The 25552-nt window shown below is 40.5% G+C and overlaps 1 protein-coding gene across 3 annotated transcripts in view; it reads left to right on the forward strand.

Annotated features, from left to right (window-relative positions):
• Window positions 1-23286, forward strand: part of oser1 (oxidative stress responsive serine-rich 1) — a 53794-nt gene extending 30508 nt beyond the window's left edge. For 2 of the 3 annotated variants that reach the window (XM_043710856.1, XM_043710857.1), the window contains exons 2-4: window positions 9598-9704; window positions 17116-17235; window positions 18844-23286. In XM_043710856.1, the coding sequence (XP_043566791.1) occupies window positions 9625-9704; window positions 17116-17235; window positions 18844-19546 (903 nt within the window). In that variant the 5' untranslated portion in view covers window positions 9598-9624 and the 3' untranslated portion in view covers window positions 19547-23286. Of the gene's footprint in view, window positions 1-896; window positions 1015-9597; window positions 9705-17115; window positions 17236-18843 lie in introns of those variants that run through there. The other variant, XM_043710858.1, reaches the window with a different exon arrangement.
• The last annotated feature ends 2266 nt before the right edge of the window (window positions 23287-25552 follow it).

Here is a 25552-nt window from a genome sequence, read left to right on the forward strand (position 1 = left end):
AGTCTGACCTATCACCCTCACCTTGACCTCTTTCCACCTATCACATTTCCGACGCCCCTCCCCCAAGTCCCTCCTCCCTACCTTTTATCTTAGCCTGCTGGACAAACTTTCCTCATTCCTGAAGAAGGGCTTATGCCCGAAACGTCGATTCTCCTGTTCCCTGGATGCTGCCTGACCTGGTGCGCTTTTCCAGCAACACATTTCCAGCTCTGATCTCCAGCATCTGCAGACCTCACTTTCTCCTCTAACCTGGTGTCATCTGTTTTTCTGACTTTGTCCACTCCAGTTCAACACTGGCATCTCAACGTCAAAAGAGGATTTTCATGTGTTTTAATTGTAAATGCACCTAGTCAAGATGGGTTTTCTGCTAACACTATTCAGTTATTTGTTATGGAAATTTAATGTATCCCTTTTTCTTGGGTGCATCCCATCAGTGCTCCTAGTCGTATAACTTGTTTCAGGCACTCTAATTTTCTTGGGCTTATGCATGTTCCCCTGTTCCCATGCCTTTTTAAATTTTTCAGTTCTCCTCCTCCCCCCCCCCCCCCCCCCCCCCCCCCCCCATCAATTAAGGCAATGTTTCCAATTTGGTATCTTTTGACATTTTGATCCTAGGCATTGTAATTGTGGAGATATACCATGTTTGGAGCGATACCTTTCACTTCAAACTGGATTCATGCCGTAGAAAAATGGTAAATCAAGTTGTACTTTTAATGCAGAATTTCAAAGAGAAATGAATAGTAGAAATGTAACTAATGTCATACTATAGATGGTAATCTTATTTTGTAATGTAGAACTTCTAGGTGAACATCTGAGATGAAAATTTGATTTTCATGTTTGCATGCATTTTTAAAAAAATGTTAAGTTCATGAATTTTTCTCTCTTTCACATGCAAGGAAAACTAGTCAGTGTTTCACCAAGCTGCATAGAAAATGGAAGTAGGAGAGATTGAGATCAGGGACTTCGAGAAACTAAAATGAGGGAATTTCCTGTTGCTTGTTCGACTGCTTAAAGGTAGGACTTAAAATCAGGAAGGAAAAGAAAGCGAAATGAGTGTTTACTTGAGATCATTGTGATACTACGAAGAAAAATACCTGAACCAAAAGAACTAGAACTGCTTGGAATAAGAAACCAAAATACAAATTGCTGGGAAAACTCTGGCAGTTTTTGTGGTGAGAAAACAGTTAACCTTTTGGGTCCAATGACCCTCCAGTGTTCTGAAAAAATCTCCTCTGATCTGTTTAAAGTAAGTTATTGGTCAAGGGAAGAAATCTAAGTTTCCGCTACTTGAAAGGATTAATTTGATACTTCATTGAGATTTAGTGAATGTAGGGGTGGCACATTGCCTTGGTGGTTAACACTGCTGCCTCTCAGAGCCAGGGTCCTGGGTTCAATTCTAGCCTCAAGTGACTTTGTGCCCATGTCATACAGACATTGTGTGTTTGTGTGGGTTTCCTTCAGGTGCTCAGATTTCCTCCCCCACAATCTAAAGGTGTGGGTTGATCATGCTATATAGCCATTAGTGTCCAGAGAAGTTTAGGTTAGGTGGATTAACCATGGGAAATGCAGGGTTACAGGGATAGGGTAAGGGCGAGTCTGGGTGGGATGCTGATTAGGGAGTCATTGTGAACTTTTTGTGCTAAATGGCCTGCTTTCGTACTGTAGGGATTCTATAAGAAAAACTTAACCTTCTCTTGCCTGTGAAGAAATTCAGTTTCTTCACTTAACCGTTCATAAGGTATAGGAGCACAATTAGGCTTTTCAGCCCATTGAGTCTGCTCAGCCATTTAATCATGATTGATATGGTTTCCACGTTTTCCCCCCCCCACCCCAATTTTCTTGTCTTCTCCCCATAGCCCTTCAATCCATTACTAATTTAAAATCTGTCTAACTCCTCAAATTTATTCATATCCCAGTGTCCACCTGACTTTGGGGTAGCAGATTCCGCAGATTGCCTTTCTAGTAACCAATTCAGTGCACCTGGAATTCATTGGAGGAACATTCATGCATTCGCAGCTTGGGGCACTAAGCTTGCAGAGTATGCAGATCAAGCATTCATTATAGAACATAACTGCTTTTCGTTAAATGGATATAGAATTAAACTACATCCTCGACTGTTGGGCGGCACGGTGGCACAGTGGTTAGCACTGCTGCCTCACAGCGCCAGAGACCCGGGTTCAGTTCCCGCCTCAGGCGACTGACTGTGTGGAGTTTGCACGTTCTCCCCGTGCAAACTCCACCCTCTGCGTGGGTTTCCTCCAGGTGCTCCGGTTTCCTCCCACAGTCCAAAGATGTGCAGGTCAGGTGAATTGGCCATACTAAATTGCCCGTAGTGTTAGGTAAGGAGTAAATGTAGGGGTATGGGCGGGTTGCGCTTCGGCGGAGCGGTATGGACTTGTTGGGCCAAAGGGCCTGTTTCCACACTGTAAGTAATCTAATCTAATCTAATATGTTACTGAAATGGTCACCAGTAATGGCCATTTTTGACCCAACTGATCTAAAACTTTGTGCCAAAACTAGGTTTGATTCCTCCTTATTCCTTTGTTATTTTGATACTTGTATTGGTACTTTTAGATTTTGATGTATAGTTTGAGTCGTACATTGCTTCCAGCTAACTGTGTCCCTCCTTCCCCATCCAATGGGAATAAGCTGAGCATCAGGCAATGATCCTTTTTTGTTATTTGGTTTGCAACAGTTTGTGAGGTGAAGTTTGAAACTATTTCAAATGTTTATCGTAGTTGCAATTGGAAATCTTTGAAATGATTCATAAACTGTGTTTGGAAGGCTGTTCCAGTGACTGTTCTTGCAATTTGGACTTTCCCCTGACACTTTTTTTCCCTCATTGTTCATGGGAGTTCCTATGTGCAGACCAAAGCTTGTACAAATGGATATATGTGCTCTTGTACACTCCCTTAGGCTGTCTTGATCGTAATTATTGTTAAACCACTTGAGGAATTCGTCGTTCCCCCTCCGTCGCTCCCCCTCGTCCCCTGACCGGGAAGTGGACTTTAAAAACTCCAAGCCCTAGAGGAAAGGCATTTAATCGATTTTAACCAAATCATCAGAGGGATAGAGTTTAACAGCTATGAGGTTTTGCTGCAGCTCTAAGTCCCTGGTGAGGCCACACTTGGAATATTTTGTCCAGTACTGGTCGCCCTACTATAGGAAAGATACAGAGCCTTTGGAGAGAGTGCAAAGAAGGTTTATAAGGATGCTGCCTGGACTGGAGGGCTCGCCTTATAAAGACAAGTTGAATAGGCTCGGACCTTTCCCTGGAGAGGAGGAGGAACAGAGCAGACCTGATCGAGGTGTACAAAATAATGAGAAGAATAGATAGTCAATAGCCAGAGACTTTTTCCCCAGAGCAGGATTGACTGGTACTAGAAGTCATAGTTTGAAGATATGAGCAGGAAGGTATAAAGGAAACATTAGAAGTAGGTTTTTTTTTACGCAGTTGTGAATGCATTAGCAGCGGTGGTGGTGGAAGCAGAGTCATTGGGGACATTTAAGCGACTGCTGGACATGCACATGGATAGCAGTGAGTTGAGGGGTGCATACATTGTTACTATATTTTACATTCGGACTAAAACTCGGCACAACACCGTGGGCTAAAGTGCCTGTTCTGTGCTGTACGTTTGTGTTCTATGTTCTAATCGATTATCTCATTCAGATAATCAAGGTTCCCCTGTATACCAAAACTTGGCAGGAGCTGGGGAATGTAGATTAGGAGCAGCTGTTTGAAGGTAAATCCACACTGGGTGTGTGGGAGGCTTTTAAAGAGAGGTTGATTAGTGTGCAGGAGAGACATTTTCCTGTGAAAATGAGGAATAGAAATTAGCAAGTTTTGAGAAGATTTGTAGCTCAGGTTGAGGTTCTACATGCAGGTTTGCTCGCTGAGCTGGAAGGTTCATTTCCAGACATTTTGTCACCTTACTGGATAACATCTTCAGTGGGCCTCTGGGCGAAGCACTGCTGATAATTCCTGCTTTCTATTTGTGTTTGGGGTGGTGGTGATTTTCTTGATCCTTTTCTCCAGGCTTGGTGGATGGGGTCAAACTCGATGTGTTTGTTGATAGTTCCGATTGGAATGCCATGCTTCTAGGAATTTTAGTGTGTGTCTCTGTTTGGCTTGTCCTAGGATGGATGTGTTGCCCCAGTCGAAGTGGCATCCTTCCTCATCTGTAGATAAGGATACTAGTGAGAGTGTCATGTTGTTTTGTGGCTAGTTTTCTGCCTGTTTGTCTAGTGTAACAAACACCTACAATGCTTGCATTAGTTTTGCTTGTTGTCTATATAGCGTCTTTCAAGTTCATTAGCTGCTGTTTTAGTGGTTTGGTGGGTTTGTGGGCTACCATGATGCCAAAGGGTCTGAGTAGTCTGGCAGTTATTTCTGAGATGTCTTTGACGTAGGGGAGAGTGGCTAGGGTTTCTGGATGTTTTGTCTGCTTGTTTGGGTTTGTTGCTGAGAAATCAGCAGACTGTTAGTATGTGGATGTTGGGATGATTGCTTCTGTAATTCAATATTTGGTCCATATGTTTGAAGCTGCACTAGAACATTATTTCAACAAGCAAACACACAATGCAGCACAGGAACTACGCAGAGCAGAGGAAAATCACCTATACGATATATTCAAAAATAATCTGTACCCAATGAACACAGTCTGCTGATTTTTTTTTTCTTTTTTTTCTCTCAAACAAGCAGACTACATTGGACAAGCAGGCAGAAAACTAGCCACCAGGATACATAAGCATCAACTAGCCACAAAATAACATGACCCTCTCTCACTAGTATCCTTGCATATAGATAAGGAAGGAAACTACTTCGACTGGGACAACTCATCCATCCTAGGACAAGTCAAACAGAGACCCCCACGAGAATTCTTAGAAACATGGCATTCCAACCGGAACTCTATCAACAAGCACATAGAGTTCAACCCCATCTACCACCACTTGAGAAAAAGAACAGGAAATGATGTCACTGACCCAAAGAAACCCATACATAGAAAGCAGGAATTATCAACAGTGCTTTGCCTGGAGGCCTATTGAAGATGTTACCTAGTAGGGTGACAAAACATCTGGAAATGAACTTCCCAGCTCAGCGAGCAAACCTACATCCAGGGATAGATATAGCAAGATTAGGGAACCATGGATGACAGGTGAAATTGAGATTAGCTAAGAAGAAAAAGGAAGCATGCATAAGGTCTAGGTGACTGAAGACTGACAAAGCTTTAGAAGAATATCTGGAATGTAGGACCAATCTGAAACGACGAATTAAGAGGGCCAAAAGGGGTTATGAAATATCTTTAGCAAACAAGGTTAAGGAAAATCCCAAAGCCTTTTATTAATATCTAAAGAGCAAGAGTATACCTAGAGAAAGGTTGACCCACTCAAGGTCAAAGCAGGAAAGTTATGCATGGAGTCAGAAAATGAGTGAGATTCTTAATGAGTACTTTGCATCTGTATTCACTGAGGAGAGGGACATGACGGATGTTGAGGTTAGGGATAGATGCTTGATTACTCTAGGTCAAGTTGGCATAAGGAGGGAGGAAGGGTTGTGTCTATCTTAATACTTTCTAGAATACAAGTCCCCAGGTAAATGAGGGAAGCCAGAGAGGAAATAGCTGGGGTCTTAACAGATATCTTTGCAGCATCTTTGGTCCTGCAGGACTGGAGAATTGCTAATGTTGTCTCCTTGTTTAAGAAGGGTAGCAGGGATAATCCAGGTAACTAGACCAGTGAGCATGCTGCTAGAGAAGATACTGAAGGATAGGATCTATTCCCATTTGGAAAAAAAATGGGTTTATCGGTGATAGGCAACGTGTTTTTATGTAGAGAAAGTCCTATTTTACCAACTTAATAGAATTCTTTGAGGAAGTGACAAAGTTAATTTTGAGGGAAGGGCTATAGATATCATATACGTGGACTTCAGTAAGGGGTTTGCTAAGGTTCCCCATGGTATGCTGGTGGAGAAAGTGAAGTCACATGGGGTCTAGGGTGTATTAGCTAGATGGATAAAGAACTGACTGGGCAACAGGAGACAGTAGTAGTGGAAGGGGTTTTCTCAAAATGGAGAACTGTGACAAGTGGCCTTCCACAAGGATCCATGATGGGACCACTGTTTGTGATATACATAAATTATCAGGAGGAAGGTTTAGGTGGTCTGGTTAGCAAGTTTGCAGATGACACTAAGATTGGTGGAGTAGCAGATAATGAAGGGAACTGGTCAGAGAGTGCTGCAGTTAGATTGGATTGTTGGGTAAAGAAGTGGCTGATGGAATTCAATGCAGGCAAATGCGAGATGATGCATTTTGGAAGATCCAGTTCAAAAGTGAACTATACAGTGTGTGCAAGGTCCTGGGGAATATTGATTGCACAGAGATCTGGGTTTTCAGGTCCATTGTACCCTGAACGTGGCATATGGCATGCTTTCCTTTATTGGACAGGATATTGAGTGAGAGTTGGCAGGTCATCTTACAGTTGTGTTGGACTTTGGTTCGGCCACATTTGAAATACTGCATGTAGTTCTGGTCGCCACATTACCAGAAGGGTGTGGATGCTTTTGGAGGGGGTTCAGAGGAGGTTCACCAGAATGTTGTCTGGTTTGAAGGGGGCTAACCATGGAGAGGTTGAGTAGATTAGGATTATTTTCATTAGAAAGAGGTTGAGGTGGGACCTGATTGAGGTCTACAAAATAATAAGTACAGACAGGTCGGATAGCAAGAAGCTTTTTCCCCAGAGTGGGGGATTCAGTTACTAAAGGTCATGAATTCAGATTGAGAGGGGAAATGTTTAAGGGAGATATAAGTGGAAAGCTCTTTCCAGGCATCCATCATTTTGTGTAATGTGTTGCCAGCAAGGATGGTAGAGGTTGGCACGATAGCTTCATTTAAGATGTATCTAGACAGAGTGGGCAGGGAGCAGAGGGATACAGATTCTTAGAAAATAGGTGACAAGTTTAGATAGAGGATCTGGATCGGTGCAGTTTTGGAGGGCCAAAAGGTCTGTTCCTGTGCTGTAACTTTTTGGTCTAATCAGCATCTTTAACAGTTTTTTTTTCTGCCTGCATAATTTATCACTGGCTTGACTTGATGTTGCAGTTTGGAATATTCCTGTCTTTTATCTATTAATAAACAATTCGGGGGACAGTTTAGGTGTGTGCTAAAGATAACCATCCTTTCCTCCACCAACTATTGCCTGAATTTCTCATCCTGTCCATCTGGCTGTCACTATCCTGGATGAGCAAGAATACTTTTTGGATTAACATTGATGCATTGTATTGAACTATGATTTGGTCTTGTCCATTGTCTAAGCTGCTTCCTAAAACTGAAGCAGTGTGTGCACAACCTGAGACATTGCTCATTTTGAGCTTCAGATTCAGGTACATTGGTTTGTTATCCAGAACTACCAGTGTACCTGAATAGCCTAGCTACCTTTGACTAAATGTCCTTGTCCAAACCATCTTTTCTGTGTCAAATATTACGTGGAACATGGTTGCACATAATGTAAGTGTCATTTGTCCAGTATCCCATTGACCAGCTTTCTAATCACCTCTGTCCTCATTGGTCTGCACTGCTTCGTGTTGTTTTAAAAGCTCATTTGAAAATCTGTTATTCACCCCACCTTCGAAACTTCCTCTCGCAGCCTCTTGGCTCTAATTTGCATATTCCAGTTTGCTGATCGATCTTTTTTCTCTGTTCCACCATCAATGGAGAAACCTTTACCCTACTTGCTCATTTTATGTATATTTTCCTCAATACCTGCTTTGAAAATCTGTATTGCTCACTTCCTTTTAACATGCCAGGGCTTATTAATTCCTGATGAAGGGCTTATGCCCGAAACATCTATTCTCCTACTCCTCCGATGCTGCACTTTCCCGGCACCACACACTCTGCTCTGATCTCCAGCATCTGCAATCCTCACTTTCTCTTATCTCAAGAGATCATTCAGTTCATAGTACTTGCAGAGAGAATGTACAATCTAATTAGTCTCTCCCCTCTTTGTCCAAAGATCTACAAATTTTTTACATTTTAAATTGTATATTGTAATTCCCTTAGTGTGGTCATGGCTATTTGCATTTGATGGAAGAAGTTAAAAGCATTTCACGTCATAAAATGATACTTTTATGATGGCAATTGGAGCTGGCTAGCCAGCCATGTGAATTGGAATGCTGAAGTCCTGCTGTTCAGTTTGTTAGCCACATGATGGCACCAAACCTTCAAAGATTCAGATCAAAGATGCTTCATTGAAATAATTAGTGAATCATAGAGTACAGAAAACACAGAACAGTCAAAATACTGGAAGGCTCTATTTTAACAGTGTTATCGATTTACCTTCAGCGCAAGAATTGCAGAAGAGGCCTTGCCAATGACCTGTCACATCCCATGAATTAATAAAAATAAAGGTGTTTTGACACATCAAATCTGGGCTGGTGCTTTGGAAAGGATTCCAGTTAGTTCACTTTTGTGCTGTAGCCCCATATATTTACAAATGTTTTTCCTTCAATTATCTATTCAGTGCCCTTTTGAAGGACGGTAGATGGGCTATGATTGAATTCCTATTGAAAATTTGCTATGCTTAAAGCAAATACTTTTTTTTTTCTTGTCACTTCTGCTTTTTTCCAGTCACCTTTGAATTAACTACCTCCAAAAGGATCAATAATCTGAGGTTATGGTAAGATTTCAATGCACATATGTGATGCAAATCCACAGAGGTTTGAAACTATGGGTGTCTAATCATTGATTAGAGCAACTGATTAGAGCTGTTTTTAAAATTGAAGGACCAGTCATAGATTGAAAAGAGACTGTTTCCTGATTGTTGAGGTGTATGTAATAAGGTCATAGATACATGATTGCATGTAAAAGGTTTAGGATGGCGAACAGGGGAAATGTGTATGCACAGAGGATTGAGAGATGGTGGAACAGAATGAATTTTGAACATCTCAAACATATTTCAGGGAACTTCATGGAATTTTGTTCTGATAATCAAACAAAAAAAGCTAAAATAAGAAATCTTTAATTAAGGAGAAGATTTATCCAGGGATTCCAGAAATTAAGATCTAAAATTTTGAAAGTATGTTCATCAATAACTAGCCAAAATTGTAAAGTGGTGCTATTGGAACTGGAAACCAGGTAAGCACTTGCAGAAACGATGACTTCACAGGAGTTTGTGCTGAAAGCTTTGTGCTCTTAATTTTGTAAAACTTGGAACCAGTTTTATATATATAACTGTTCTGTTTATATTCTGAGAAGGATCTGAGCAGCTGGAAAGGAGACTCTGCTCTATATTTGAATGGCAGTCATACAGATCAGGTTTGAAAATCGGTAATTCATCTTAAATCCCAGGAAAAGCTTGTGAATCAGTTTCTCCATCTGTACTTGCCTTGTGCTTGACAGAAAGGAGAATTATTTTGCCAAGTTCAAACTTGGGCAGTTTCAATTTATTTGGGTGGGGAATTAATACATTGGCAGTTGTAATATGTAGCATTTTTTCCTAGTGACTTTTTTTTTTAGAAATGTTTCAGAAGTACAAAAGACTTTTAAAGCGTACTTTGAATTGGTCCAAAATTGAAAGCGTGCTTGTATTCTTTGTTTCCAATAGCATCTACCCTAGGCGTTTATTCCAGTCATGGAATTGGAGAGCAAAGGTGGTGAGGATGAGGAGAGCCTGCAGATGGCGTTCAAAAAACTTAAAGTGGACTCTGAGCAGTAAGTTTAAACAACAGTGATGTATAAATATCCACTCATTTAATTGTAAGTTCAGGCAATGATCTTAATGTTGGGGATAGTCCGTATGACTTTGAGGGGCAAGTCATACCTCACAAACCTTACAAAATTCTTTGAGGCTGTGACAAAACACACCTGAAGGTAGAGCAGTGGATATGGTGTACGTGGGTTTTAGCAAGGTGTTTGACTAGGTTTCCCTCAGTAGACTCATTCAGAAAGTTAAGGAAGCATGGGAAACAGGGAAATCTGGCTGTCAGGATACAAAATTTACTTCCCTGTCGAAGACAGAACGCGATATTAGATGGAATGTATTCGGCTTTGAGCTTGGTGACCAGTGGTGTTCCGCAGGGATTGATTCTGGAACCTCTGCTCTTTTGTGGTTTTTATAAATGACTTGGATGAGGAAATGGAAGTGGTGGGTTAGTAAGTTCATCAATGACAAAAAGGTTGGTGGAGTTGTGGATAGTGAGGAGTGTAGTTGTAGGTTGCAACGGGACATTGACAGGATGCAGAACTGGGCTGATAAGTGGTAAATTGAGTTCAATTTGGAAGGTTGATTTTTGAATGCAGAATAGAGTTAAAGGAAGGATTCTTGGCAGTGTGAAGGAACAGAGGAATGTTGGATCTATGCCCATAGATCCCTCAAAATTCCCACCAAGTTGATAGGGTTGTTAAGGTGTGTGATTTTGTTAGCTTTCATTAGCAGGGGGATTGAGTTTTTAAGGGCCACAAGGTTATACTGAAGCTGTATAAAGTCAGAGTGGTGCTAGAAAAGCACGGCTGGTCAGACAGCACCTGAGGAGCAGGAGATTCGAAGTTTCGGGCATCAGCCCTTCATCAGGAATCCTCCATCAACTCTCCTGCTCCTCAGGTGCTGCCTGACCAGCTGTGCTTCTTCAGCACCACACTCTTCGACTCTGATCTTCAGCAGTCCTCACCTTTTTTTCCTAGCTCTGTAGAGCCCTGGTTAGACCACACTTGGAATATTGTGTTCAGTTCTGGTCACCTCATTATAGGGAGGATGCGGAGGAGAATTACCGTGATGCTGCCTGGACTGGAGAGCATGCGTTATGAAGAAAGGTTGAGGGAGCTGTGGCTTTTCTCATTGGAGAGAAAATGAGGTCTGCAGATGCTGGAGATCAGAGATGGAAATGTGTTGCTGGAGAAGTGCAGCAGGTCAGGCAGCATCATTGGAGCAGAATAAGAGTTGACCTGATGGAGCTGTACAAGATGATAAGAGGCATAATGAATAGCCAGAGACTTTTTCCCATGTGGAAATGGCTATCACAAAGTGGCATAATTTTAAGGTGATTGGAGGAAGGTTTAGTGGAAATGTCAGAGGTAGATCCATTACATAGAGTGATGGGTGCGTGGAATGCACTGCCAGTGGTGGTGGTAGAGTCAGATACATGGGGACACTTTAAGCGACTCTTGGGTAAGCACATGGAAGATAGTAAAATGTATGCTAGTCTGATCTTAGAGTAGGATAAAAGGCCCGTACTGCACTGTACTGTTCTCTGACTCTGCACCAGATGACCACCACCTGGTGATACAGTACAGAAGAGACTAACTATTTGGGTAGAGAATCAGAAGTCCTGTGTAGAATGTGGCTGTTGCAGCAAATGTCATTTCCATACTGCCAGGATTCCTTTGCCTGCTGCTCATGAGAACTTAGGTGGCATGCAGCATGTCATATTTTGCTAGAAAAGACTGGACACCACTTTAGTCCTGAAAATGTCAGACCGTCAGTTCACGAGACTGATGTAGTAGTGCAAGGTAAGACCTCCAGTTTAAGTGACTGGATTGGCAGTAGTAGTCAAATTAAGTCGTAACAAAAGAGTCATATTGGTTTTAAAAATACATCCTTGATTTCTGAATCTGTGGACTAGTCTGAAGTCGTTCTTCAAATAGGAGGTTGGATGATCATACTTGCATAGAGCTGCAGAAATAAATATTGTAGTCTGTGGGAATACATATTAGCTAAACTACATCACTGGTTTCAGATCAATGGAAGTGAACCTGAACAGAGATGCTTCTAGTGAGCATGGTATAAAATAGTTGATAAATATTCCTAATTAATGGCGATGACAATTAATGGATATTTATGCACACATTGTGACCAGTGCCGGCTTCCAAGAGTTTAACACCATCAGGTGTTACTTACTCCAAGTGATGGTATCTGTAAACAGTTGGAAAAGCCTCTAGGTGAATCAGTGCATCTAAATGCAAGCTTTATCTATTTTATCTTCATATTTTGGGTGTCAGTTTGGTGAGAGTAATGAGCTACTCTGAGGGTTGTAGTGCTTTTCTTTTGAGAATTATTGAGTTGCAGCAATTCACCAGATATCACAAAGGGGAATTTAAAGATGTATCAGAATTTTTTTTTAAATTCAGAGGGTGGGAAGTCATCGAAACAGACGATGTAGCAGTGTTTAAGTGACTTTTAGACTGACACGTGAACATGCAGGAAATAGAGGGTTATGTGGACTATGTGCTGGCAAATGGGATCAGTTTAGGAAGGTATCGTGGTGGGCTGAAAGTCCTGTTCCTGTGCTATGCTGTTCTATGATCTACCAAAGTGCACACATCCTTAGCCCAGCACGTAATGTAACTGTAATTTGTTTTAATTATTTCCTTGTCAGTTTGTGGCATTTAGAGATCTGTGATTTAAACCCTGAAATCAAGTCCACTACAATGATAAGAAAAGACTGGTGTATTCCCCTCTCTACCCCTCTCTTTTTCTTCCTGCTCCTTTTTTATTTAAACTCGCTGTTCGATATCCTCCTCTTTACCTTCCGTTCTTGATTCGTATTACACTGTCACGCTGTCAGCTAATCTTGCGAGCTGTCCTGTCTTTCTGAATTTCCTGTTCCTTGGTGCACTTGACCTGTAGCCTTTTTCATCATTTAAAGTTGTGGAAAATTCTCAACTGCAACTATTAGCTACAACTTAAATGCTACTTTTGAGGTCTACACTTATTTGTACTGAAGGAATTGCAGATTAATTGTTACAGCAATCAATACTTTGTTCAATGCTTGTGTTTTTAACATGCTTTTTAACAAAATTTCTAGAATTGGCCTCGAAATGTAAGGGTACATTTTATGACTTAACCCTCCCCAAGTTAGTACATGCTGATGTACGCTCTCTGTACCCCTCACTGTGTTTATCTTGTCAGGCCTGACCATCTTGTTTCACTTCATCCATCTGATTAGTAGATTGCATGAAACATTGTTTCCCATGTAGATTTGGCAGAATAAGGTTAATTGTTCAGAATCTGACGTTACTTCATTATTGGCTGACAAGTGGTACATAATAAATGCAATGACCATCTCCAATAAAAGACAATCTGACCATTTGACATTCAATGCTAGTATCATCTGAATCCCCTGCTATCAATGTCCACGCGATTAAGGTTAACCAAAAACTCAACTGGACTTGCCATTATAAATACAGTACCTACAAGAGCAAGTTAGAAGCTAGGAATACTGTGGAATAACTCCTAACCTGATGCCCTAAACCTGTCCACCATCTACCTGTCACAAGTCAAGAGTGTGATGGAATACTCCACTTGCCTGGATGGGCACAACTCCCAACTACACTAAAAAAGCTTGATACCATCCAGGATAAAGCATCCTGCTGTGTACCATTTACAAGATGCACTGCAGAAATTCACCATAGATCCTTAGATAACACCTTCCAAATCCTTTGCACCTTCATCCAGAAGAGCAAAGGTAGCAGATACATGGAACACCACCACCTGCAGGTTCCTCTCCAAGCCATTCATTATCCTAACATGGGAATATATCGCCATTTCTTCATTGTGGCTGGGTCAATATCCTGGAATTTTCTCCTTTTTGGGTAATGTGGAATAATTAATGACCTAGTTAGTGATCCACTTAGAAGGAGTGGTTACAGTATGGTTGAATTTAGAATACAGATGGAGAGTGTGCAGATAAAATCCAATACCACGATCCTGTGCTTAAACAAGTGAGGTTACAATAGGATGAGGAAGGACTTCTCTAAAGTAGACTGAAAACGCAGATTTTATGGTGGGACAGTTGATGAGCAGTGGAGGACTTTCAAAGCAATTTTTCAAAGTGCTCAGCAATAGTATATTGCATGAAAAAGACTCCCTGTAAGAAAAGGGATAATCTGCTATGGGTGTCTAAGGAAATAAGGGAGGCTATCAAACTGACAAAGGCATACAAAATGGTAAAAATCAGTAGGAAGCTAGAAAATTGGAAGAGCTTTAAAGGTCAACCGAACCACAAAAGGAGCTATAAAGAAAAGATAGAACATGAGGAAAAAACTAGCACAGAATATTAAGACAGATAGAAAAGTTTCTATAAATATATAAAACCAAAAAGGGTGGCTAAAGTAAACGTTAGTCCTTTTTGGGATGAAAAGGGGCATTTAGGTATGGGATATGATGAAATGGCCGAGGCATTGAATAGGTATTTTGTCTGTCTTCACAGTGGAGGCACTAATAATGGGCCAATAATTGACCAAGAGATGAAGGTAGGTGAGGACCTGGAAACGATCATTATCACAGAAGAGGTAGTGTTGGGCAAGATAATGGAGTTAATAGTCTCCTAGAGATGTACAGCATGGAAGCAGACCCTTCGGTCCAACCTGTCCCCGCCGACCAGATATCCCAACCCAATCTAGTCCCACCTGCCAGCACCCGGCCCATATCCCTCCAAACCTTTCTTATTCATATACCTATTCAAATGCCTTTTAAATGTTGCAATTGTACCAGCCTCCACCACATCCTCTGGCAGCTCATTTCATACACATACCACACTGTGTGTGGAAAAAGGTTGCACCTTAAGTCTCTTTTTTATATCTTTTGCCCCTTCACCCTAAACCTATGCCCTCTCGTTCTGGACCCCCCGACCCCAGGGAAAAGACTTTGTCTATTTGTCCTATCCATGCCCCTCATAATTTTGTAAACCTCTATAAGGTCACCCAACAGCCCCAGCCTGTTCAGCCCCTCCTTATACCTCAGATCCTCCAACCCTGGCAACATCCTTGTAAATCTTTTCTGAGCCCTTTCATGTTTCACAACATCTTTCCAATAGGAAGGAGACCAGAATTGCACCCAATATTCCAACAGTGGCCTAACCAATGTCCTGTACAGCTGCAGCATGACCTCCCAACTCCTGTACTCATACTCTGACCAATAAAGGAAAGCATACCAAACGCTGCCTTCACTATCCTATCTACCTGCGACTGCACTTTCAAGGAGCTATGAACCTGCACTCCAAGGTCTCTTCAGCAACACTCCCTAGGACCTTACCATTAAATGTATACGTCCTGCTAAGATTTGCTTTCCCAAAATGCAGCACCTCGCATTTATCTGAATTAAACTGCATCTGCCACTTCTCAGCCCACTGGCCCATCTGATCCAGATCCTGTTGTAATCTGAGGTAACCCTCTTCGCTGTCCACTACACCTCCAATTTTGGTGTCATCTGCAAACTTACTAACTGTACCTCTTATGCTTGCATCCAAATCATTTATGTAAATGACAAAAAATAGAGGGCTCAGCACTGATCCTTGTGATACTCCACTGGTCACAGGCCTCCAGTCTGAAAAGCAACCCTCCACCACCACCCTCTGTCTTCTACCTTTGAGCCAGGGTAGACCAGTCTCCTGATTCTGATGGAATGTGTCACAGGGTACTAAAAGAGATGGCAGGAGGAATAGCAAGTGCATTTGTGATTTTCCAAAACTCTCTGGACTCTGAGACAGTTCCAGCAGATTGGAAAACAGCAAATGTGACACCACTGTTTAAAAAGGGAGGTACACAAAAGCTGAGGAATTATAGACCAATTAGTTTAACTTCTGTAGTGGGGAAGTTGATTCTATTATCAAGAAAGAAATAGTAAGGCATCTAGATAGAAATTGTCCTATTGGGCAGATGCAGCATGGGTTCATGAGGGGTCAGATATGCTTAACTAATCTTTTGGAATACGAAGAAGATATTCTGAACAAGGTGGGCATTGGGGACCCAGTGGATGTGGCGTACTTAGATTTTCAAAAGCCTTTTGACAAGATGCCACACAAGTCTGTTGCATAAAATAAAGATGCATGGCATTACGGGTAAAGTATTAGCCTGAATAGCTGACTAACAGGAAGCAAGAGGATAATGAGGGGATAAATGTGTGCAATTCTGGTTGGCAGTCAGTAAATAGTGGTGTGCCATAGGGAGCAGTGTTGGGACTGCAATTATTCACAATTTATATAGATGACTTGGAGTTAGGGAGCACTTAGTGTCATCTGCAAACTTTGACACACTAAGATGAGTGGCAGAGCAAAGTGTGCGGAGGACTGTGAAACTTTGCAGAGGAGCATAGATACTTTTGAGTCTATTCCATCTCCCAGACCTTTGCTCAATGTTAATAAATGTGAAGTCATCCATTTTGGTGTGAGTAACTGTAAAAAGGGCTATTACTTGAATGGTAAAAAGTTGCAGTGTGCTACTATGCAGAGGGACCTGGTCTGCAGGTATAAGAACTAATTAGGAAGGCAAATGGAATTTTGTCCTTCGTTGCTAAAGAGATTGAGTTTAAAAGCAGGGAGTATATGCTGTAGGTGTACAAGGTGCTGGGGCGGCCACGCCTGGAGTACAGGGTGCAGTTTTGGTCTCCTTACCTGAGAAAGGAGGTGCAGTTTTGGTCTCCTTACTGGCACTGGATGGAGTGTGGAGGAGGCTCACTCGTTTTGATTCTGGAGTTGAGAGGCTTGGTTTATGAGGATAGACTGAGTAGACTGGGATTAGATTCATTCAAATTTAAAAGAATGAGAAGGGGATCTTATGGAAACATAAAATTATGAAGGGAATGGATAAGATAGAAGTAGAGAGGATGTTTCTGCTAGCAGGTGAAACTAGGACAAGAGGGCATCATTTCAAAACTGGGGGAGCAGATTTAGGAATGAAATAGGAACTTCTTCGCCCAGTGAAGTAGTTGCCGCTACTTCAGTAAACGTTTTTAATGCTAAGATAGATTTCTTTTGAACAAAAAAGAATTAAGGGATATGGTGAGAGGGCAGGCAGGTGGAGCTGAGTCCATGAGAAGATCAACTATGATCTTTTTGTGATAGAGCAGGCTTGAAGGGCCAGATAGCCTACACCTGCTCCTAGTTCTTATGTCCCTACAGTTCATGGACTGCAGTGGTTCAAGAAAGGCACTACCTTCTCAAGGGCAACTAGGGACAGCAAAGTAAATGCTGGCTGGCCAGCAATGCCCACATTCCATGAATGAATTTTTTTTCAAAAATGCAATTAATGAGACTTGCATTTGAAGTTTACGTGTTGAGAGCTAGTAAAATAAAGTATTGGTAACATGGTAGGATCTTAACATTGCCTTCGTATGTGTTTCCCGTCACAGTGCCGGACCTGCATCAGTCCGTATAAATCCTGAAACAACAACTTCAAGGACATCTGTACGAGGCAGTCCTGATGGAGCTAAACCTAGGACAACGTGTACTTCCAAAGAAAGCTGGCATGGGTAACTATCTGATACTTAGCATTGATTAAATTTGCCTACAGCTTTTTCAAAACCCACTCATATAAGCCAATTCCAGTCTGTGGTTGTATAATATTTCAAATCATTCTCGGCTTGGCTGAAATGTTCATTAATGACAGGTTATTTTAGGGAGAAGTCTGCCTTACCAATTATATTAAAAGTAGCTGCTTTAGGGCACTAGAGTTCAGTATTCTAAACAAATTCCTGCTTTGCCAGCATCCTAATGTTCTAATTCTCAGAACAGAAAAGGAAGACCAGCTAAAAAGGGAGGGGGTGAATCATGCGGTGCAAAGCACAATTTTCTGGGAAAAAAAAACTGGACAAGATATGTGGAATCTCTTAAGCTTCATTCAGATCATATAGGAAAGATAAAGTTCAAAATCTTTGTGTCCACTTTCATTAAACTCCTAACATTTGCAACTAAACAATCAACAAAATTAAAACCATTTTAACCAAATTTGTTGCTTGGTTTTGTGAATGTGACAGTTCTTGGCATTGATTAAGAATATATAGGTGTGCTAAACATTGAACTCTGATTATTTAATACAGACAATGTGCAGAGTTATGGGAAGAAGGCAGGGGAATATCAAAGTTATAATGTTCATTTGGAAAACCAGTTTAGACAGGATGGGCTGATAATCTAACATTTGTGATTGGTAACCCATTCCACTATTTTATAGTGCAACTGCCTCAGCCTCCCCAAAGTCCCACCCATTGCTTGAGAAACCAGTTCACTTGGTGGAATCAAGTATATTGTTATCTGAACTGGAAACTTTGTCCCATTTGAGAGGAACTTTGCATTTTTTTTTACTCTTCTGGCATCTATGTTAAGTTCTTCTAAATGAAATTCAAAACTTAAATTGAGTGAGTGAATTTTTTTTATAATTTTGGACCTGGTTTAAAAAGGTAACATCTAACTGATGACATCACCAGTTGTAATGTGCATCCTTGTTTGTTTGGATTGTGCCCAGGACATGAAAGGTATTATTTTAAGAATGCATTTTTCCGTCTGTCTTTTCTTCTTTCCCTCTCTTTATGAAAAATGTTGGCCACATTTCTGTTCTATGGATTTTGGTAGTCTATACTTGCATCATTTGATCTAAGCCAACAAAATGGAGTTGAGACTTTCCTTGAAATGAACTATCCAATCAAGCTGGTGCTTGCTTGCAGAGGCAGGAAATCAGAAACTGAGTCACCTTCAGAAATGTATGCTTGCGATGTTTGTCAGAACTTTTGCTAGTTAGGATTTAGGTTCAATACCCAGCTCAAGTATAACGTACACTGGTATTCGAGTACATTATTAGAGATGTCACTCCTAAGATGAGACAACTCGCTGACATTCCTCCGTCTATTCAAAAGTTAAAAATGGCAGCAGTAATAGTATCGTGTAGGTAAACATTAGTCTTTATTAAAAAGCTGTCTTGTGTATCTTTATGATACTATTTTCAATGTCAATTTATCCAATAAGTGCAGACTGTAATAGAGTTTTGGACTTTGTAGTTTTTTTACCCAGTAAGAAAGTTAAACCAAATGTTCTAATTTTCTCTCTCCCTGCCTCTCCCCCCATTTCTGGAAAACTCAAATTTCTAGTTCAACTAGAAAGCCAGCTCGAGGAGCCATCAGAACACAGCGACGACGACGTTCCAAATCACCAATTCTTCATCCTCCTAAATTTACCTATTGCAGTTCTGCAACTCCTGCAGCCAGCTGTCCGGTGAAACATAGCAACCAAACAGAGGCCTACCAGACCCTTACTGTCAAACTTCCAAAAGAGTGCTGCAAAGCCGGACAGCCTGAAGATGTGTTTGGTGCTAAAGTTCCAACAGTCTTCTCCTTAGAATCATCAGAAGACTCTGCTGGCAATGGTGCTGAAACTGGCAGCAGCTCCCCACTTGATTCTCCAAAACTGGCATCGGCAGCTGCCCTGGAGTTGAGTCACCCAACCTCTGATTTCCAGTCCCTGTCAAAGCTTCACCAGACCGACCCATGCTGCTGCTCACGAAAGGAGAAATGCTGCTGCAAACGATGGCAAGATGTTGAGGTATACTCCTTCACTGGACTTCGCAACGTCATATCGGAGTGCGAGAGAGGCGTGGCTGAGGTCCGCCAGCGCACATCACCTTGCAGAAGAACTCGGACGGGCTCTGGGGTCTCGGGCTCCCCGCGTTCCTGCTCTGAGGAGGCCAGGACATTTGTTGAAGACATCACAATTGAAGATCTTTCGGGATATATGGAATATTACCTGTACATTCCGAAGAAAATGTCTCACATGGCAGAAATGATGTACACCTAAGAAGAGAAGGATCCTCAATGGTCAATTTATTTACAAACTAATGTGACTGGAATGAAAACAAACTGCAAGGAATACTGGCTTAAAGGAATTATGCAAGACGTAATTTTTGAATTGTTTTTTAACTTTTTTTTCCCCTCACAAACACCCCCCCCCCCCCCCACCACACACACACACACACACTTTTTGTTGGCCCTTGCTATAGTTTGGAGGTTTTGTAAGTCACAAGTAAAAACATGAAGCTGTTAGACTAATATTTTTTTGAGGACGCAGGCTGAAGATGTCTGAAATTAATTGTTTACATAATAAAGTCAGCAAGCAACCTGATCAGCAAAATTGATCGCATTCATACATGACGTTCAGGGCAGAGAGATGACTTGTTCTAGCAAAAGAAGGAATGTGTTGTAGGGATAGAGGTTACTGACTGCTTGCAGCCAGTCAACTAGGTGAATATTGTCCTACAATAGAAAAATGCACTAACTCCCATCAGTTTAGAATTTTAAAGCTGCATTGCTGTATAAATTTTGTCTCGTGATTTCAAATGAACTCTGTGTGACAGCCATTTCTAATGACTCACTTTCCTGTGAGTATTAAACTGAGTAGAGCTCAAATCTTGTGTCCTTTACTCCTCTGAGCAGAATAAAATTTTATTTTCGTTGAGAGGAGAGGTATGGGGATGAGTATTGCCTTGTTTTAATTTATTTGCAGAAGTTGGGTGAATCCAGTAGATTAGACCCTAAACTTTCTAAACATAGCACCATGCAAAATGTTTGCACATATCTCAGCAGCTTCAGAAGTATTTCTGCTACGTTTTTGAGGCATGCAAATCCAACATTGCAGTTTCAAAAAAGTTGCACTTGACTAGAGGGTGCCAAAATGACGAACTGCTTTGAACCCAAGGTCACCTCTTGTGTTTTTCTTCCTTTGGGAATATGACAGAGGGTCACCAGTACCATATTGAATGGTGGCTTAAAGAAAAGTTTGCGTCGGCTCTGAATTTTAACACTGTAAAATTCACTGGAACCACTCGAAAGAGAGCTTGTAATCTGATCTATGTTTGTGATAAATTAAATTAAACTAAGCTATTACAGTAGCTAAATTAAAGTCATTGGTAAGTATTTAGTGCTGCCTTTTACCATTTGAGAAATGGCTTGAAGTCCGACCCTATAGAGGGATAAAGACGCTTTGTCTCATTCGTCCACTTTTGGGAGTGTTTCTCCAGTTTCTGTTCAATGTTTAAGTTGCCTCCAGTAGTACCAGAGAAGTGGCTATTATCAAAAGATAAAAAAAGGTTCAGTGGGTAGCCCTTCTAAGGTGCGTTGAGTAATTTTAGAAAAGGATTTTTTATTTTTTTTTTGTTCCCTCTTTCTTCCCCATTTCCCCACTACCATCATAATGTATTGGACTGGTCAGGCTCTTGCTCAGCTGCATGCAAATTCCCATTATAATTATTAACTATTAGGAGAATGATTTACCTAAATAAACTTTTATGGTATACAAAACTGAGGACTGAATGACAGTATTGCTATCTGACTAATCAATTATATATTCATGATGCACATTAATTATACTGCACCTATATTTTGTGCTCTTGTTTATAAGTCCATTTATAGGGGTGCTAATCCATTTTGAGAGAGACCTTTGCTAGTGTCAGCTCTTCATGATATCAGCAGCTATGTTGTTGCATGGCAGCCATTAGTGCTTTGTTTTGGGAGTTGTTTACCAGGTGTTCAATATTGGATTAAGATTAAAATTGCAATTACAGTCGGTTCTGCTATACTGCGCATTTCTTCAATGTGAATTGGCTATAACGTTGAACAATTTAGACCATTACTTGTAGAGCATGAACTTTCCTTATCTGTATGGCTATGATGTGATTCCAATCCCATTGGTTTAAATGGCGAGGCAATAGAGCGATTTTCTTATAAAGTGGGAACGGAACTATTGTGTGATACCAGAGCAGACTGTACCTGATGCCACCTCTGACCTGATCTAATCCAAACAGTACCCTCCAGTTTTTGAAGAGCCTCATTTTGAAGTTTTCTGCTCTGGTTAGGTTTTTTTTTGAGTGAGTGGCAGAGTAAAGGAAGCAAAGGAATGCTCCTGAGTAGTTTCATCTGTTGAGTTAGGTGGTCTCTGCTGCACAGCAGTGAAATGCTGTGGTTGACTCTGTTACTCTTAGATTATGTTTGTGTGTGCATGTAATCCCATTGCAGTTGTTTACACTCCTGGATTACAGGGATCAGGGGAGAAATTTGAAATAGTAAAAATTTGAAGAAAGTGCAATGCTGAAAACTGATCTAATTTGGAAAAATTAGTTTGAGTATTTTGTCCACTCTGTCTGTTTGCATTGTGACTCATCACAGTTTGAGCTGAGTCTGTTTTAAATTTAATCATTTCCAATTTCCTGTTTTAAAACTCGCTTGAAGAGAAGATAAACTGCACTAATATGTTCTATTGAGTATTAAAACCATCTCCTCCATGGTAGTTCTCAAATATAGTTAATTGTAGTAACAGTTTTGAAGTAGTCTGAGTACTCTGGATCTACAAATGCCATTTGTCTGTCTTACACTAAAAGAATTTGAATTTGCATTTGCATCATTTTGAATTGACAAGTTGAACTTAGCTCTGTGAAAAGATGGAAGTCTTTGTGTCTCTGAAGCTCTGTTAATTTCATGTTTTGGAATAAATTTCAGATTTCTTTTATTCAACTGCCTCTTTTTTTGCTTTTTAATTGGAGTGGTGGCTTGATAGAGATCCTTGACCTATGTCTTCTCAGGCTGAGGTTCCTCTTGCTGTAGTGGTTATGGTTTGACCACTTATTGGGTGAAGCCTCTTTACAGTAGAGGAAAGTTGTAAAGTAATGCAGCTTTAATTTTGTAAACACCCTGGGTGTGGGAATCAGCCACAAATTTGGCATGTAATTTCCAGTCCTTTATTTTCCTGAAAAGGCTGCAGGGTGGTTTGATGCAAACAAGTGAGGGTCATTTCACGGAGCAGTTCATAGTCAACTAGAATGTAGCCAGTTTTGAGTTCTAAATTGAAAACTTTATCTCTAATAGTATTTGTAACTTATACAAGCTCACCATTTGTTAATGGTTAGTGTCTATTTTTTCCCCAGCTCTATCCTGTTCCCTCTGGACACCACTTTTTCAAAAATAAAGCATCAATATGATTCACTATATGCTTATATGATGTGCCAAAATTGCTGTAAGGTTGAAAGCTAAATTCAGAAAAACACATTGACAAGGTTGATGACAGATACAGAATGCATTTGGGTTTTAAATACAACAGTGTAAAATTAAAGTCTTATTTTTTGAAAATGTATTTCAACTTTGTGTAATAGTTTAATGATTTGTGCTGCCTAAACCTACAATCCATTGAAATTTGAGAACCGCTTCCCTGTTCTTGCAATGTATTTCAAAGGTTTCAGTACTGTGGTGCAGTTCTAATAACTTCCATCCCTAGGTGGTGCTGTTTGCCATGTGTTTACATGATGCTTAACTTGCTATATTCATAGCTCAAATTAGGTGGCAAACTCTCCAAGCAGATTTCAGAAACTACTTTCTCTGAAGTGCAGTAAAATTCCAAGCTCCCACTTGTGAAACCTACAGCAGTTCTCTTGATAGAGTTATTATGGATTGATGTGTAAAAGTGTTCACGGTGTAGACTGCGGCATGATATCCTCTGAACTGTACAAAAGTGTGATGTTACCTGAATTATAAAATTTGCTGCTTACTGTTCGGTGTTTGATTGGAGTTTTATTTTTAATTCGTCCACTCGGATGTTTTTATCTTGTACTTGGACCTACAGATTTCAATAATTGAGCTCTCCTTGACAGAAACATCATAGATAGTTAGCAAATAAAAATGCTTAGCATGTATAGGCATGTCATGACTGTCATCAGCCTGTTAATTGCCTTTCAGATAGGAACTAGATCTTGAATATCTATGTGCTTTAACTGCCATTGGAACCTTCTGGATCCTGCATCTTCACTAAGAAATGAGCACATAGCCACACAACAGTGCTGCCCTCCATTTTCAAAATGGTTGTAATGGAAAGGTAATTGCAGAAGATGGCATTGAAGTGGGTGGAAGAATTTTAATTTATTAACATGAGGGAGGCAGTGACTGGGATGTTGAGGCAGGAGATTTGTTTATGCATATTAAGTATTTCACAATCAAATCTGCATTGTTGTATCTTTCCTAAAAAAAATAGAAACTCCAAGTAGTTTTCATCCAGTATCTAACTTGGATTGCCATGTTGTCTAGATTCTTAGTTTGGCACAGTTAATTGAACAGTGTCACAGTTCTATAAAGGCTGTCAAAGCCCTGTTTACATTTTTCCAGAATCCTGGTCTGGTACTGTCTTTCCCACTTTATAGTGAGTGTTCTACGCATTATAAATAAAATGAACTGAATGTTTGATTAATGAAGTCACCATGTCTTTGTATTGGTGGGCAGACCACTCAGTGAAATAAGGCTTATGTCTGAAACGTCAATTCTCCTGCTACTCTGATGCTGCCCGACCTGCTGAGCTTGTCTAGCGCCCCACTTTTCGACTTGGTGAAACATTGTATGAGAGAGGCTATATTGTATGAAACTGAATATTTGAGTTAAATTGGTAGGGAACCTTTTTTTAAAAAAAGTGCTGTTTTACTTAATTCATTCTGACAACTTTTCTGTATAAAATGGTTTTGGCTCCTGTTAGCATAACTTTTTTTTTAACTCAAGTTATTTCTCTAACTTATCAGTAGATGTAGGATCTCATTGGACGAAATTCCCTTCTTTCACATCACCCAAGTGTGCAATCATTGAGATTTCCTCGTATCAAATTTTGTTTAATTCCGTATAAGGTGCCTGTGAATGCTTTGCTATGACAAAGATGGGATGTAAATGCAAGTTGTTCAATTTTCTTTCGATCATAAGACTTGTGCGATTCTATTATCTGGCTTGGTTTAATAAACCTATCCTATGAGAAATTTAACAATCTCCTTTGAAATTGTCTTTTGATGCCCAACCATAACAGCTTTTAAAAGTGATTTGGATTTTCAGTACCTGTTATGTGAAGATATGCTTCTTGACATAAGCACATTCCAAATTTTCCCATGCCTTTGTCTCTGATCTTGTTGATTAATTGCATTGATATTCTGACTGAATCTGAAACTTGACTTGATGAATGGTGACAACTGTTTATTGAATCCTCCTTTCATCTCTATGCTTCCTAAACTAACAGTACTGTATCCATATTGCGCTTGCACCTTCATTGCTTCAAATGTCTCACTTTCCCAGCCCCCTGTCCTCATTGAATACTTCACACTCCAGTTACCCAGTTTTCTTTCAGCTCTGCAGCGAGTGACTCGTCCTCAAATCAATCATCTACCTTTACTCCTTCATCTCAGAATTCAGTGACCTCCAGTCAACCCTAAAAACTCTGCCTTTGTCCACTTTTTTTTTTGCCCATTTACTTATGCAATGTCACCATTTGGCTTTTTGACATGCTTGTTTACACCATTGCTGACCACCTTGTAATGTTCACTTTTCTGGGTTCTCATCTAAAACATGAACCTTGATTATTTAAGATGCAAGATGAGGAATTGTTGCAAGCCTTTAGAATTCTCCAGAGAGCTGTAGACAATTGATTATTCTCAAATCAAAAAATCAAGGGATAAGGCAGGCAAGTGGAGATCAGCTGTTTTCTTTTAAAATGTCAGCATGTTCAGCCTATTTCTGTTCAATGGTATTAATAGTGTGGCTTAACTATTTATTAAATGGAAAGCTATAGTCTGATCAGGGGAGTGACTGCATTCATTGATAATCATTGTTTTCCCTTAAGACATTCAACGTACAACTGCACAGAAGGGTTATTCAACTCATTACGTCTGTGCTGGCCTTTTGAAAGAGCTATCTAATTAGTTCCACTCTCCATAGCCCAGCAAATATTGTGCACAAACATAATAAAAATGTTGATGTACACCTAGTGGTTTCAGTAGAGGTGCTATTTCATTGG

The sequence above is a fragment of the Chiloscyllium plagiosum genome, chromosome 20, assembly GCF_004010195.1.
Source record: "Chiloscyllium plagiosum isolate BGI_BamShark_2017 chromosome 20, ASM401019v2, whole genome shotgun sequence".
NCBI lineage: Eukaryota > Metazoa > Chordata > Chondrichthyes > Orectolobiformes > Hemiscylliidae > Chiloscyllium > Chiloscyllium plagiosum.